Source organism: Diabrotica virgifera, chromosome 10 (genome assembly GCF_917563875.1).
Source record: "Diabrotica virgifera virgifera chromosome 10, PGI_DIABVI_V3a".
Taxonomy (NCBI): domain Eukaryota; kingdom Metazoa; phylum Arthropoda; class Insecta; order Coleoptera; family Chrysomelidae; genus Diabrotica; species Diabrotica virgifera.
Window position 1 is genome coordinate 33096088 of NC_065452.1, and position 18267 is coordinate 33114354.

At 31.8% G+C, this 18267-nt stretch overlaps 1 protein-coding gene across 1 annotated transcript in view; it reads left to right on the forward strand.

Moving 5' to 3' along the window:
* The first annotated feature begins 8182 nt into the window (after positions 1-8182).
* LOC114337383 (carnitine O-palmitoyltransferase 2, mitochondrial) overlaps positions 8183-18267 on the forward strand; it is a 74425-nt gene continuing 64340 nt past the window's right edge. The window contains exon 1 of the mRNA XM_050663165.1: positions 8183-9454. Coding sequence (XP_050519122.1) covers positions 8394-9454 — 1061 coding nt within the window. The 5' untranslated portion in view covers positions 8183-8393. The remainder of the gene's footprint in view (positions 9455-18267) is intronic.

Sequence of the window (18267 nt, forward strand, 5' to 3'; positions counted from 1 at the left end):
CTGTTGTTTCTTTATCGAACTTCTTTTTTTTTTGAAAAAAGTATCAACAAATCCATATATTTAAATTCAATATAAATGTAAATTTTATAGATAGAATTTACATAAAACAAGAATTTTTCATGAATGTGTGTTCAGTTTATCTATTCTTCTTGTCTTTTTTCCTTATGCCTATTATGGTGTCGGATTATGGTCCGTTGTTTCTTTCACCCATTTTTCTATGCTTTTCTGTTTTTGGCTGGGCTTTTCATTTCTTCTTTCGTTTTCCCTCGTACATGTATTATATCCTCTATTTGATCCCTCCCAATTCTTTCGGGGATGTCCTCTTCTCCTTTTTGTTGCGTTTCCCATTTCCAGAATTTTCCTGGCCATCCTTTCTGGTTTCATTCTTATGATATGTCCATACCATTCCAGTTGTTTATTTTGGATGTGATATACTATTGGCTCTATTTATGTTCTTCTTCATTTCTTATTCTACCCCATTTTCATTTTCCTGCAATCGTTCTTAAGTGTTTCATCTCCATTGCTTCTATTTTTGACTCATGTTTCTTCTGTATTGTCCAATTTTCATTTGCATAGGTTATTACTGGTCTTGTGTTATTGTATTATGCATCTTCCTTTTCACTTCCATTTGTATGTCTTTATGTCCTAGTATGGGTTTATTTAAGGTATAAAATATTCGTGTCGATTTGTTTCCTTCGTTTGCAATTTCAGCGTCTATTTTCCCGTCGTGAGTTATTATATTCCCTACCTAGGTATGGATAGGTTGATACTTTTTTTAATGTTATCTGATTGCACTTTATTTCTCTGTTGTTTAGGCCTTCCTTGTTATTTATTATCATTGTTTTGGTTATCTCTTAAGTAATTGATGGATTCGACCGTTACTTGATGGAAGTTCATTTTATCCAACAATAAAACACTGAAAACGTTTGTTTTCTATACTTCCACAAAATTTATTATAACTAAGTGACTACAGCTGTTTCGGCGAAGTGCCTTTCTCAAGTGATATAGTTTACGATGTGTTTGCCTTTTTAAGTCTTCAACTGAAGAGGTTGAGGAGTGGGGAGCTGTTTGTCTCGAGTTGGTCATTCAGAATTATATCTGTATTTTTCAGTTTATTAATTTCCATAGATTCTAAAAAAGATAGCTTAAGGCCTTTATTTTGAATATGTAGAATTTGAAACTCTTTATTGAAAGAATGATTGGTCAGGTTTGTGTAGTTTAATAAAAGAGTATAATTTAGGAGGTTGTGGGTTCATAATATTAAGGTATTTCTGTTCTGTTGGATTTAGTATTGATTTTGAATTTTCAATGGCTAGTTTAATTTGTTTTCGGTATTTTTCTGTGGGGTCTTTGTTTAGTTTTATACTGTTTTGGTTAGTTAAAAATTCTATTGTTTTGTTATTATAGTCTCGTTTGTCGATAGCAATAGTAGTGTTACCTTTGTCTGCTTTTGTAAATATTATGTCATGTTTTATTGATTTATTTTTAATTGAAACGGCTAGGTATTTGGTTTTCTTTGAAACAGGAATTATTAGTTTCACTACATACATCAGTAATAGATTTTGAAATGATGCTTTTTTCTATGTTTTTGGCAGTTTTGTTTAACGCTACTTCACATTCTACACCTAGATATTCTAAATTTTTTTGATTATTATGTTGAGGCAAGTTATGTTTGAATCCTTTCTCTAAAAGTTCTATTTCACTATTATTGAATTTAGTATCTGTTAAGTTTATAAATCTATTGAAAAAACTATGATTTGAAAAATTTGTTGTATGAGTATTGAGTTTTTTACTATTGCAAATTAGATTATTTAGTTTTTTACATTGTGTATTAAATTTTTTGTCTATTATATTATCTACTTCAGTTCTTACTTTAGAATCTAGGATATCAAATTCTATATTATCTAATCTATAATGTAATTCTGAATGACATACCTTAAGATAAACAGCTATAATATCTCGTTTTCTGTACTGGGTGCTCCTATCCCGTTTCAGCCATCTGGTTTGACCCTGGTGGATACCTGCTATGGCAGCGGCACTGCGGTTGTTGGTTTTTAACTTTATGTATTTCGGGAACACATGTGCGTGTTCGGGAAAACATGTGTTCGGTATTTCGGGAAAACATGTGCGTGAAAAACAACGTGTTCCCGAAATACATAAAGTTAAAAACCAACAACCGCAGTGCCGCTGCCATAGCAGGTATCCACCAGGGTCAAACCAGATGGCTGAAACGGGATAGGAGCACCCAGTACAGAAAACGAGATGTTATAGCTGTTTATCTTAAGGTATGTCATTCAGAATTACATTATAGATTAGATAATATAGAATTTGATATCCTAGATTCTAAAGTAAGAACTGAAGTAGATAATATAATAGACAAAAAATTTAATACACAATGTAAAAAACTAAATAATCTAATTTGCAATAGTAAAAAACTCAATACTCATACAACAAATTTTTCAAATCATAGTTTTTTCAATAGATTTATAAACTTAACAGATACTAAATTCAATAATAGTGAAATAGAACTTTTAGAGAAAGGATTCAAACATAACTTGCCTCAACATAATAATCAAAAAAATTTAGAATATCTAGGTGTAGAATATGTGAAGTAGCGTTAAACAAAACTGCCAAAAACATAGAAAAAAGCATCATTTCAAAATCTATTACTGATGTATGTAGTGAAACTAATAATTCCTGTTTCAAAGAAAACCAAATAGCCGTTTCAATTAAAAATAAATCAATAAAACATGACATAATATTTACAAAAGCAGACAAAGGTAACACTACTATATTGCTATCGACAAACGAGACTATAATAACAAAACAATAGAATTTTTAACTAACCAAAACAGTATAAAACTAAACAAAGACCCCACAGAAAAATACCGAAAACAAATTAAACTAGCCATTGAAAATTCAAAATCAATACTAAATCCAACAGAACAGAAATACCTTAATATTATGAACCCACAACCTCCTAAATTATACTCTTTTATTAAACTACACAAACCTGACCAATCATTCTTTCAATAAAGAGTTTCAAATTCTACATATTCAAAATAAAGGCCTTAAGCTATCTTTTTTAGAATCTATGGAAATTAATAAACTGAAAAATACAGATATAATTCTGAATGACCAACTCGAGACAAACAGCTCCCCACTCCTCAACCTCTTCAGTTGAAGACTTAAAAAGGCAAACACATCGTAAACTATATCACTTGAGAAAGGCACTTCGCCGAAACAGCTGTAGTCACTTAGTTATAATAAATTTTGTGGAAGTATAGAAAACAAACGTTTTCAGTGTTTTATTGTTAGATTATCTCTTAAGCTTTCGTTTCATTTTTCTGTACGCCTTACACCTTATTACTATTAATCCATATCATGTATTCCTTTTTTGTTCTTCAGTTTTACTACATCCTTCCTGGCTCTTGGCATTTGAACACTCCAACAAAAAAATTATAGACATCAATTTCAATCCTATTCTTTAATGTATGGTATTATATCTCTGTTATTTAGTCTAAAAACAATCATACAAACAAATATTTGCATATTATACATATTATAATAATTACATACAATTGAACCCATCTAAGATGAACGGAATTATCAATCAGTAGCCTCCGTCCTCCATAAATACTGAAAATGAAAATATTATTTTTTAAAGTCTACTGTCTTTGAGTGACTTCCTGAAATTTGAATTGCCCGCCAAAAGTGACATTTCTCTCAGCCAAAATTTGGCAACACTGTCTTCCATCAGGGCGAGTTTTAACCGCAGCTGTCAGAATAGGGCAGGGCTTTTCATCGATTGTCATTTGTTTCGAGCTTCTGTCATATGTTGTATAATCTGTGTAATATTACTATAGACGGATATGACACGACATATGACAGGAGCTCAAAACAAATTACTGTGAATGAAAAGCCGGGCTTTTCATTCACAGTCATTTGTTTCGAGCTTCTGTCATGTGTCACATAATATTAATATATCTACGTCCTTAGAGTATGGAAAAATTTTTACCCTCTCCCTGGAGTGACCGCAACGAGAACGAAACTGAAGCCAAAACCAAGTTAGAACCAAACACGAGTGCCAGTGGCGTATCGCGTAGGCCAGAAGAAACTATATAAAACTACATAATTAAATAATATGTAGGTTTAGTTCAATTTTCTATTTTTATTAATTACACAATATTATGCATGGCTTACATAGAGAGATTGAAACAAATAACAGTATTTTAGTATGTTGAACTTTTATACCCACTCAAAATAAAACAGGATTAGGAATTAGGGGATGTGACGAAAGCAAACTTTTTGAATTATTGATTTATGATAGATATCTTTATTTCACATAGGTCGCAAAATTTCGGCTCCAATACTATATTTAAATAGGATTTATTTTTTCGAATTCTGAGAAAAAAGTTACAGGGATGAAAAACTAAGAGACAATTTAGTGTGATTTTTATTTTCAAAGATCTCATTCAAAAGAAACTTTTTATTTATTCTGAGGGACTTTCAGCCCTCGGTAATAATTTAGTCTTTCATTCTACGTTTAAATTTTTCAAAAGTATTACTTTTTTCAGTATAGGGCTTTTCATTCACAGTCATTTGTTTTGAGCTTCTGTCATGTGTCACATAATATTAATATATTTACGTCATACGTTATTGGTATATAACAATGATACAAACTAGAGACGTATGACGTAGATATATTAATATTATGTGACACATGACAGAAGCTCGAAACAAATGGCAATCGATGAAAAGCCCTATAGGGCTTTTTATTCACAGGCATTTGTTTCGAGCTTCTGTCATGTGTCACATAATATTAATATATCTACGACATACTTTATTGGTATATAACAATAATACAAACCAAAGACGTATGACGTAGATATATTAATATTATGTGACACATGACAGAAGCTCGAAACAAATGACAATCTATGAAAAGCCCTATTGGGAAAAAATGAACACCATGTCAGTGGTAATATTTTCCAAATTGAATATTCGCTATCTTTGTCGTACAACGCACTCAGTCGAGCAGAATGTGCTGACAAGACAGTGGCAATTTTAGATATTTGACACGGCTTTAGGAATAATAATAACGTTTGATCCAAAATTATTGTCACCATAGGTGGCTCTCAACGACAGATATATATATACAGTGCATGTCTGTTCTTAATTCAGATATACTACTTTCCAGTTTACGTCAACTTAACAAGAAAAGTTAGGTTATGTAGAGATGTTGGTGGTGGACATATACAGCATCCTGTTTGATTTTATTTATTATTGTTACTTATAATTGTGTTAATTCTTTTTATTTTAGATTAAAGTTCTGTGTTAAAGGCTTTGACTGATTTTTTATGTTTTATAACGTTAATCAAAATTAATTGATAAAAATTCAGATTAAAACAAGACATACGTAATTTTTTGCACGGCTAGCTTTGATCCAATAATTGTGTATCGCTCGTTATCTTGAGTTGTTTATTAAATAATATTGATAGTGTATTGGCTAAAGAATTTAAAACGTGAAATTAATAAAAAGGTTTTTATTGTTTATTATTTATGGAAGATCCCAAGCAGAGACTACACCAGGATATATATTGTGATATAAGCATTTTGTTGTTAAAGATATTCAAAATTTATCTAAGCGTTCCATAGTAACAATATATTATTAAAAAAATCACTTTTCCTCTTTTCTCGATTAAGTATTATCTTTTATGGCATAGTATATAAATTATTATAATCACTGAATACATAGTTAGTGAAAAATTATCATATTAATTAATTGAATTAATAATTTAAGCGATGATACATAAGTAACAGTTATCCAAGAACATTCAAAAGTCATCTCAAGTTAATGGTGACAATGTCATTGTCAAGTAATGTTTATGTACGTATCCATACCAGTGAAAACTGTACTACATATAATTTGCCGTGTAAAAAAAGTAGAGATAGCCGTAAAATATTTGCGCCTGTGCTCTTAAATAATTTTTCTACATATATACAAAATATAATCAAGCAATAAAATGTTTAACAACAAAAAAAGTCAATAATATGTAATAACAACATACGCTATTAATTCCATTTTCGAAGTTGCCACAATATATTTTATAATTTCATTTATTTCGTACCGTTTCGTACCTACACCACTGGTAAAATGGTGATTTTTTATGTTACTTTTAATTTTACATGTAAATTTTTCTCATTTTATAACTTAACCATGTAATTTTAATTATGTAATAAGGTACATTGAAGTGTTAATTTTCAAATTATTAACCATTTAAGAGGCAATATCTAAAGGCGGCTGCACAATTGACCGGGAACGGGAACGAGAACGGAAACGGGAACGAGAACGGAAACTGAAAGCATCAGCAGATTCACAATTAAATGGTAAACAGGTAAACAGCTGTTTTGTGTCACTGTCAGTTGTGCTGTTAAATTATTTTTCTTCTCAAAATGAATTTTGTGGAACGATCTTTTTCTAATTTTATTAAAAGAAAATGTCTGTTAACTATAAAAATATGGATTTATTTGATGACGAGCTTTTAATATTTTCGTTTTTTATGATCTTAGAACTTTACACAATATGTGTGCAATCACAAAGGTTTGTCAGATAAAAAGCATATCATTCAAATATTTATATTATTATTATGTATCTAATTACCATATAAGTACGTACTATGATCTACAATCTACATCAATCATAGGGATGAGGACATTTTTTCCAATAAAGAAATCAATCGTTCGTCATTTTATTTTAATACAACAATTATTGTCACTAAAACTTGGTCACACATTTCTAACAAATTTTTATTGGGCATTTGACAGTATTTTTAATACTGCCTTCTGATTGGTTCCGGGAATACAACGGCAACGAGAAAGTTAAAACATGGTCAACTTTCCCGTTCCCGTTACCGGACAGCTTCTCGTTCTCGGTTATTGTGCATCTACAACATTAATTTACGTTGAGGTTAACTTTTTTCCCGTTCCCGTTTCCGTTCTCGTTCCCGTTCCCGGGCAATTGTGCAGCCGCCTTAAGAATATAGGAGTATTTATTGAATTTTCATCTACGCACACATAACAGAAATATTTATTTACCTGTAAAATGTAATTCGCACTTATTTCCTGCTGCTGTCGCTTTTACAACCGTAAGCCGAACACATCACCACTATAAAGAGTTAAAAAAATTGCTAGTTTTCACTCAGAAATCGCACAAAAATTACTAATAAAACAAGTGATGTCAAATCTCAATGAGAACCAACCGTATTAAAATAAGGATTCACTTTCGTTCGAATAACAGATTGCGTGTTAGATCTCCAGAGAGAGAAAAAAATTTCCATGCTCTAAGTCAACGTCATACGAAGCTCGAAACAAATGACAATTGATGAAAAGCCCTATTGATTAACCTGTGATACTTTTATGATACTGTGACCTGTGACTGTGAACTGTGATTGTAGTTCTACAAGTGTTAAGTGTTACTTGCGGTTAGCGAAAACCAAATACTTTGGCTTCGGAGCTTCTAGACAATTGACAGTTATAATTATTGGTGACTTAGAAATTTTACACCCGTATTTTGAATTTCTGTAATAGATGGTTTGTTTAAACCCTAAATTTTCCTTTAAGGTTTTTCTTATTAATTGAAAACAATCATTTTTGTTTAAGAATATTTTTATTATGTGAAATATTTATGTTTTTCTTTGGTAGTAGGTACCTACTGTTTTTGATGTGGTAATAATATAACTTTTATAATATGGTTAATTATTTGACTGTAATTTATAACTTTCCTATGGTTAATTATTTTATAGAGAAATTCAAAATACTGGTAAAATTGCTAAGTCTCCAAGAGGTACCGAACTATAAGTAACATATCCTATACATATAAGTACATATTATTATAAGGTACCTACATGACAAAGTTTTTTATTTAAAATATTGCTAATATGTACTATATAATTAGATTAATAAGTATATTTTGAATTTCATTTACATTTATATAGATAATCTACCAAGCGAAGTGAGGTTTTTCATTTACTGTCTTAAACTCAATGATGTATAAGTTGTATAGGATGTATAAGTAGTATAGGTACAATATATATATTTTCAAATTGCCCGCCAAATCCAGAGAGCTGTCAATTGTCTAGAAGCTCCGAAGCAAAGTATTTGGTTTTCTCTAGACGCAAGTTTAAGTGTTTTGTGTTTTGTTTATTAACCTTTAACCTAATCTAATCAGTTCATTTAATTACAACTAATGCAGTTGTAAGGTGTTTGCTTACATTTTTTGTGTTCCGTTTGTTGTGATCATTCTAATTAACTAATCAAGGTGGATATTAACATTACAAGTACTTAGCAAATATATTTTCCAGCTGATCTGTAAGTACACATTACTTTCTAAAATGACAATGCTAAGGCAACCAGTGGACATTTTAAGAGATAAGTCTCCCCGAGCCATATATCAACTCATAAAGAAAAATTTGATAACGAAGGAATATGCAGATTATCAGTTTTTACAGAACAGTCAGATACCAACTATGCACTTCCAGCCATCTCTTCCTCGTTTACCAATTCCAGCATTAGAATTAAGCTGCAAACGCTATTTGGCCGCACAAAAACCTCTATTGATTGACGAGGCTTATAGGAAAACAGAAAGTAACGTAGAGCAGTTTAGAACAAGTTCCGGAAAGCAGTTGCAAAATTTATTAAAAAATTATGATCAAATGAATAAACACACAAGTTATATATCCGAGTTTTGGTCTGATAGTTATTTAAGAGATCGAAAACCTATACCCATAAACTACAATCCGATGTTGTCTGTACACAAAGATCACAGACCAGCTTATAACGACCAGTTGGTTAGAACCACTAATTTGATTATTAGTTCTTTGAAATTCTATAAGTCACTAAATGCAGGTATTTTAGAACCCGAAGTGTTCCATTTAAATCCGAAAAAGAGTAATACACAACAATTTAGAAACATCTGTAGCTTGTTGCCTCCTTCAGTATCGTGGTATGGAGCATATTTCTTCAAGGCCTATCCTCTAGACATGAACCAATACCCAAATTTATTTAATACTACAAGAATACCAGAGATAGACAAAGATAGACTTGTGCACAACCCTGCGGGGAAGCACATAACTGTACAGCACAAAGGCCATTTTTATGCATTTAGAGTGCTCAATGAGAACAACGAAATTATATCTGCCGATGAAATTCTAGCAAGCTTGAAATATATTCTGGATGACCCTGTTCCCAAGTGTGAATTTCCAGTTGGTGTCCTTACTACTTTGGAAAGAGATAGATGGGCGACTTTAAGACACAACATAGAATCAAACGGAAATACTCAGGCGTTTAAATTTATTGATTCTGCTCTGTTCAATGTTTGTCTTGATACAGAAAATCTAGGTGATGACCCTTATGGAATTGTAAGAAATTTCTTACATGGAGATGGAGAAAACAGGTAGGTATTTGTTCAAGTTACACTTTATATTTTTTGTTTTTCAATTTGTTTAATGTTAATATGATCTATTACAAGATCTAGTACAATATGTATCTATGATCTAGTACAATAATATATACAGCATATAACAGCATACTGTCATTGTAATTAGCAATGCTCGTAACTACATTTTTTTTAAATAGGTATGACTTTATTATACCAAATTGCACAAACATTATTCCTCTTCAGTCTTAAGAAACGCTTGTGTGTCAGCTGATTATTTATTTATTTATTTTATTTATCAACGGGCAAGCCCAATTACAATTAATGTTAAACTATAAATTCATAATACTGACTATATCTACGGTTACAATACAAAAAGTTAATCTGTATTATTATACAATGCAATACAAAAGTTAAGTATTTTCGATGGGAAATAAGCCACAATTTTACTAAAAACATGAATTTATTAACGTTTCGACGCCCAAGTCGGGTGTCATTATCAAAATACAAAATACAGTCAAAATCGTTTACAACGACACCAGCTATAACATACAATCGGATATAACGAACAAAATAGTAGGACCCGTAAAATGACATATACAAAAAGCATTTATATTGCTTATAACGAACAAATCGGTTAAAGCGAACATATTTCTTGGAACAATGGCAGTTGAAATATTGGTTACAACATACATATTTGTACCTCGGCAAGATACAACATCCATTTTTTTCAATTATGACCGTTTTACACACTATATTAATAAACAATTAATAATATAATAAATAATATAAATAACAAATGCATGATTCAATTAAATGACAATAGATACAATGTTATAATATAATATTGTTTCCACATCGCAATAACACTTTTTGTTGGAAAAAGTTTAAAATTGGCTGTAAAGTTATGAAAATGGGCATTGTATTGTTGTGTCTCTCCAAGGTACCCATATTGCCAAGAAATGAAAAGGAAGGTTTTATTAATTTATGATTATGATGGTATTATGTACATCCGGGCTGGGTCCAATTGTAAGTCCTTTAAACACTAATTAGACCTCCTAGGCGGCTCCATGGTATCATACGATTTTGTTTACATTATTCCACCATTTGACCCAAGACACCAAACGGTGTGCTTTACATTATTTGGTGTTTTTAAAAATAAATAGTGTATGTATGCCTACATTTTTATAATACGAAAATGAGAACCCGTTATATTATGAGTATTGTTTATTGACTACCTGTACTCATTCCAATACATATTATTATATGTATCTATGTATGTACATATTTAGATTTACGTAAGTACAATAGACACATATGTTAAATATTATGTGTAATATGTTATAACATCAAGTATATTCAAATGGGAAATAAGCCACAATTTTACCTAAAAATGATTTTATTAACAAATAGGTGATATTAATATTAATAGAATATTAATAATAAAATATTAATAATAGAAAGAAAATACCACAATTAGTAAATCAGTAACATATCGAGTTAGTACATATTTAGTATTTGAGTATTATTTAAAATTTAAAATATCAAGTCAGAATTTGGTATTAGTTTTGAGAGTAAACTAAATGTAAACCCAAATACTTACGATGTCGGGATAGTATCACGAGGTTTTTCCTGGTTTTCCCTCGTGATTTACTATGGAATCTCTAACGCGAGAATTTCAGTGCCACCGTTGCATTTGGTTGTCTTTTTAAAGACAGATCACATGCTATGATTTTTGTGGCGGATATTCTTGAGTTGGGATTGATTTCATGTAATCGAATGAACTATCTTTTAGTAAAGTCGTCCCAGGAACACAACTCATCAATATTGGCAATATCATTTTAAAGTCGTCTACTTTAAAATGTATAATACGTGTCTGAATTGCCGATATAAATGAGTCAGATTAAATAAATTATTAGAAGAATTTTTTACTAAGCAACAACATTTTTGTTTATTTAGTGTTATTTTCTATTTTGACAACGACACCCGACTTGGGCGTCGAAACGTTAATAAAATCATTTTTAGGTAAAATTGTGGCTTATTTCCCATTTGAATATACTTGATTATAAAAATGCCACAAGAAAATAGCTTCAGAACAATGTTATAACATATTATAGGTATAGATTAAGTTACACATTTTTGCATCAAAAACTCACAACGAGCTGACTGTTGCTACCAGTGTAATATCGTTTATAGCAACATATTCGTTATAACATATTATAACCGCTTACAGAGAATACTGGCTACAGCGTACAAAAACCACCAGTCCCCTGAAGTTCGCTATAAACGGTTTTAACTGTAATACTAAATAAACAAAAATGTTGTTGCTTAGTAAAAAATTCTTCTAATAATTTATTTAATCTGACTCATTTATATCGGCAATTCAGGCATGTATTATACATTTTAAAGTAGAAGACTTTAAAATGATATTGCCAATATTGATGAGTTGCGTTCCTGGGACGACTTTACTAAAAGATAGTTCATTCGATTACATGAAATCAACCCCAACTCAAGAATATCCGCCACAAAAAATCATAGCATGTGATCTGTTTTTAAAAAGACAACCAAATTCAACGATGGCAGTAAAATTTCGTGATTTACTATGGAATCTCTAGCGCGAGAATTTTACTGCCATCGTTGCATTTGGTTGTCTTTTTAAAGGCAGATCACATGCTATGATTTTTTGTGGCGGATATTCTTGAGTTGGGGTTGATTTCATGTAATTGAATGAACTATCTTTTAGTAAAGTCATCCCAGGAACGCAACTCATCAATATTGGCAATATCATTTTAAAGTCTTCTACTTTAAAATGTATAATACATGCCTGAATTGCCGATATAAATGAGTCAGATTAAATAAATTATTAGAAGAATTTTTTACTAAGCAACAACATTTTTGTTTATTTATTATTACAGTACAACCTGCCATATCCGGATCAATGTGGCGACAGGCCGATCCGGATATGAAAAAATCCGGATATCAAGACCACTACTTCTTTTACAGTCTCTGAAACGTTTTCTCCTTCATACATTCCAGTAATCAGCGCCGTCAATAACTTTCGTCGATAGACACGTTTTATAGATTCTATAATACATTATTTTGCCATCTTTTAGTTCTTCTTTTAGTGCGTTGTCCAACAGCAGGACTGCCTTTCTCGGTAGATTTCGGTAGATCCGGACGGCGCAGAACCGTCCGGATATGGGGAGGTCCGGATATGACAGGTCCGGATATGGCAGGTTGTACTGTATTTTGTATTTTGACAACGACACTCGACTTGGGCGTCGAAACGTTAATAAATTCATTTTTTTCAAAGAAATCTATGTTGTCGTATTGATTGGCTAGTCTAGCAGTTCTTGAAATGAACAGGGCCCCCGCTACCATATGTGCAAAGTGTGCAATGCACACGGGCGCCATCCTTTAGGGGCGCAAAAACCCGGGGTCCAAAATTGCAAAATAATTTGAAAAAAAAACAAAAAAAACAAAAGTTAATTTTAAAATATAAGTTGAGAAATTAAATAGAATTAGGTATAAATAGGAGAAAAAGAGGAGAAAATCAGAATACTTCGGACATATAATTAGAGGACCTAAATACCATCTAATTCACCTTTAATACAAGGATAAGTGGAGGGAAAGAGATGGATTGGTCGAAAGAAACTTTCATGGTTGGGGAATATTAAACAAAAGTGTATGGAACCACATTAGAAAAATTATTTCGTGCAGAAGCCGATAGAGAAAGGTTTCAGGGACTTGTAAACATGATGACAGCCAACGTCTGAATACAGACACGGTACCTAAGAAGAAGGTATAAATACATGTGAAATTTTATTAGTACACTAAGCGTCAAAATTATCGCATCGCCTTAAAAATGGGACATTTTTGAGGTGTATGTCTCGTATTTTCTAAACATGTTGTCTGATTTTATTGATTTTTTTTTAGTATGTCATAGCTTTATTCTTCAAGAATATCGCTGTAATAATATTTTTGCTAAACAGGTAAGTGTCATTGTATACCGGGTGTAACAATAATAGTGTGTTTTTTCCTCAAAGTTCGGAACACCCTGTGGAATATTCTAGCATTCTAGAGTATATAAAATATTGAAATTAAAACTAAACTGTAGCCTAAGGCTTTCTTAACATTTTGCTTTTTGATTCATTCGCTTATGTTGCGTAATAAAAAGTTAGGTACTTTAACAACTAGTAACTTTCTTCATCAATACAGGGTGTTTCTAAATAAGTGCGACAAACTTTAAGGGGTAATTCTGCATGAAAAATAATGACCGTTTGATTTATAAACATATGTCCGCAAATACTTCGTTTCCTAGATACGGGATGTTGAATTTTTTCTTACAAACTGACGATTTATTTAGGTACTGCTCTAAAACCGGTTGAGATATGTAAATGAAATTTAGTAAGTTTTAAGAGGTGGTTATTGCGCATTTTGTGGCATACAATTAAGAATTTTATATTCACCATTGGCGTGCATACGGGGATTATGACAGAGTAATATGACCCGTATGCACGCCAATGGTGAATATCTTCTTCTTTCTCATAATCCTTAGTGCCCTTCAGGGCGTCGGATAATGGTGAATATAAAATAATTAATTGTAGCCAAAAAATGTACAATAACTACCTCTTAAAACCTACCAAATTTCATTTGCCTATCTCAACCGGTTTTAGAGCAGTAAATAAATCGTCAGTTTGTAAGCAAGAATTCAACATCCCGTATCTCGGAAACGAAGCATTTGCGGACATATGTTTATAAGTCAAGCGATACATTATTTTTCATACAGAATTACCCCTTAAAGTTTGTCGCACTTATTTAAAAACACCCTGTATTGATGAAGAACGTTACTAGTTGTTAAAGTACCTAACTTTTTTATTACGCAACATAAGCGAATGCTTCAAAAAGCAAAATGTTAAGAAAGCTACAGTTTAGTTTTAATTTCAATATTTTATATACCTACGCTAGAATATTCCACAGGCTGATTCGAACCTTTTTTAAAAACACAGTTTGATTCATACACCCGGTATACAATGAAAATTTATCTGTTTAGCAACAATATGATTGCAGCGATATTCTTGAAGAATAAAGCTATGACATACTAAAAAAATCACTAAAATCGGACCACGTGTTTAGAAAATACTTCAAAAATGTCCCATTTTTAAGGTGATGCGATACTTTTTTGGCGGAGTGTATATCATCCAGTTACTGCTGATTTCTATGTAAAACAACATGTCAGAAGTCAGGCATTTTAATTTATCTTATTATGATTTTATTCTGTTTGTACCATTTTGATAGTTTAGTGTACAAAAAAATAATAGTCCATTTACTCACGGTTTTTGTTGTGAATGTTAAAGAACCGCTTATTGTAACCGCGTATTGACGTGAAATTTGGCATAGGTACACATAGCTAATATGCCAAAGAAAAAAAGTGATCTTGTCCCCATAACTTTTGTCATGGGGTGAGTTTTACCCCTTCTTGGGGGGTGAAAAAAAACATACTTTCAAAATAAGTCCGGAATTGGATAAATTGACTAATTCTATAGATTTTTTTAACTAAGTCAATACTTTTTGAGTTATTTGCGAGTGAATATGTTCATTTCTCAACAAAAAACCCCGTTTTTGGCGAAGAACTCAAAAAGTATGTATTTTATCGAACAAAAAAAAATCTTAGCAAAAATATAGCTTACAAAAAAGTGAAAAAATGGTGTGTATTTATGAAGTCTGTAAACCCAGTAGAAGTAAATTTGCAGCTAACGAAAAGTAGGTTTTTATTCGTCAAATTCTAAATTGAATATTTCAACGTGAAATAATGAAAAAATTAAGCACTTTTCGGGTAAAACTCATTAAAACTTTTTAAAAGTGTTTAAAAAAGGTTTATTTTTGCTTTTTAAAAATATTTCTAGCATCAAAAGTAAGTAAGTTACGGTCAAAATAAAGTTGTTCCCTTATTTTTTTGGTAAAAAAATCGTAAAAATCACCCCCTAATTAGCATCCCAAATGAAATTAATCAGCAACAAAAATTCCTGATTTTTTTGAACTTATGTTTTTTTATCCCTGATAAGGGGTGAAACTCACATCCAGGACAAATCACACATCAGCACGATACCACTTTTTTATTTGACATGTTAGCTATGGTATGCCAAATATGTCAATCCAAGCGGTTCTTTAAAATTCGGAGGTTTTGCAATATTTGACTGTGGGTGAATGTACTACGAATATGACTTCTAAAGTTCAGTTATTTGCTTTATTTCAAGCACCTACCTACTGTCAAAAAAATACATAAAAAACATTATTCAAAATGCCTTCAGGGGCGCCAAAATCTTTTTTGCACACAGGCGCCAGAAATGCTTACGGGGGCCCTAGAAATGAAGTTGTTAAATCCATAGTTAGTGCGATGTATAGGGTAATGGAAACTAGTTATAGATCTGGTAGGTCTAGATGGAACATGTATATTAATTTTATTGAGCAAAGAAGAAGCATCAGCTTTACCATGCAGGATATTGTAAAAAGTAATAAAATCTCTCTTCTTATGACGCATAGAAATGGGTGGCATATTTAATGTAGCAAGTAAATCTGCATCATTGTAGTTGCCCAAGAAGTTAAATTTGAAAGCAATCTGTTTAAGGGTTTTATGCTCAACACGACACAAGGTCTCAATATGCACACCATAAAAAGGTGACCATACACAGGATGCATATTCAAGATGGGGAGAGACAAGAGAGCAATAAAGTGTTTTAAGGCAGTAATTCCAGTAAAATCCTGTGGGCTTCTTCTGATAAAGCCAAGCATCTGAAATGCCTTGTTGACTACATTATTTAAGTGATCTGGAAGTTGTAGAGTTGCATCCAAAGTAACACCAAGATCCTTGATGAAAGGTACAGTATCTAGGCAATGCTGTCCAATCTTGTATTCAAAATTGATTGGGGATCTAGGTCGAGAAAATGTAATGGCTTTGTATTTAGATGGATTCAGACTCATCCCATTTCTTGTATACCAGTCCAACAATGTGATTAACTCATGTTGAAGTTTATCACAGGCATTGGGAGATTTAATCAGGCAGCTCAATTTTAAGTCATCGGCAAACAGCAAAAAAAAGGGAAGAAGAAAAACATTCGTGAATATCGTTTACAAAAATGTTAAACAGAAGAGACCCAAGATGTGATCCTTGAGGAACCCCTGAAGGAACAAGAATTGATTTGGAAAGAAAATTACCAATTTTTACTATCTATCTACGATTAGACAAATAGCTGCTAAACCAAGAAATAATTGGTTCATCAACACCAATCATTCTGAGGTTATTGACCAACATACCATGAGACACCCTGTCGAACGCCTTGGAGAAATCAGTGTAAATTGTATCAACTTGATACCCCCTCTCAAGGGAGTCAAACAAAAAATCTACATAAGTTAAATAGGTTAAGCTCAGTAGATCTATGGGGTCTAAACCCAAATTGTTGATCGATAAGTTTAGGCTCGAGTAAAGGAGTTAAAAAGTCACAAACCAGACTCTCAAACACTTTGGGTAAGGACGATAATTACTAACGAGAGATATCCCCGTCTTTAAATATAGGCTTAAGAGAACTTTCTTTCCAGTAATCTGAAAAAACACAGTTTGAAGGGAACAGTTAAATATGTAATACAATGGCCTGGAAAGGTTACAACTGCATTTCTTTAAGAACAAAGGAATTTCTTTAAGAGAGCTTGGTGTATATTTCTGATACAGTAAAACCTCGATATAACGGACTAATTGGGGGGAGGGCGTGTCCGTTAAAGCCGAAAGTCCGTTATATAAAAATATGTTTAAAATAAATCCAGCGTTTCCAGATTGGGGTACTTTCCTACAATTTTGGGGTAATTTGACAGCGTCTGGGGGAATTTTTATAAGCACAAAGGGTTGGGGAGTTTTTTGGGAGGGAAAATTATGGAGGAATTGAAGGGGTCATGGTAAATTAAATTTGTGAATGTACATAGAACTGTATATTCTACTCTCATAATATGATATTCGAAGACGATAGGACTTATGAATTATTTCCAGCGCTCTCTATTGATAAGCAGTATAATTTTGGTTTACTGTTCTCTAGATTTGACTGCTGATTTAATAAAATGTGGCAAAAATTTAAATTTGGGACTTGAACTTTTTGAGAACAATTTGTGCGAATTTCAGTTTCTAACTGGGGGATTTCTAAAATCACATCTGGCAACTCTTTGTATGGGCAGGGTTAAGAAAGTATAATATTAACAGGACGTTTTTAATTTTTTTACATTTGACCGGACTTTTTGTCCGTTATATCCGAAGTCCGTTAAATAGAGGTCCGTTATATCGAGGTTTTACTGTACTAAAATTTTATGATTAGTGATATGAGTATTGGATGAAGATAGTTCATGATTGGGCATATTGAGATTACTCTGAGAATAAACTGTGGAAAAATAATCAGCAAACAAATTTGCAATATCTTTGCCTGAGCTACAATATTTGTTGAGATATTTAAGTCCATTAGGAAAAGCACTATTTTCTCTTTTACTATTAACAAAAGACCAGAATTTCTTGATATTTGAAGATGTAGCTGTTTCAGTAGACTGAACATATTGTGAGTAGCATTCCCGAGTCAGATCCTTGCACAATTGTCGAACCCTAGAAAATTCTTAATAGTCATTCAAACAACCAGTTGACTTATATTTTTTGTGTAATTTTTTCTTTAAGGTGATAAAAATTTTTAGATCCTGATATTGGGAATTTTCTGGCTGAAAACTTCTTCAATGGTACAAATTTGTCTATAGCTATAAAAATAATTTCATAAAATATATTTAACATAGTCTTGAGATTCACG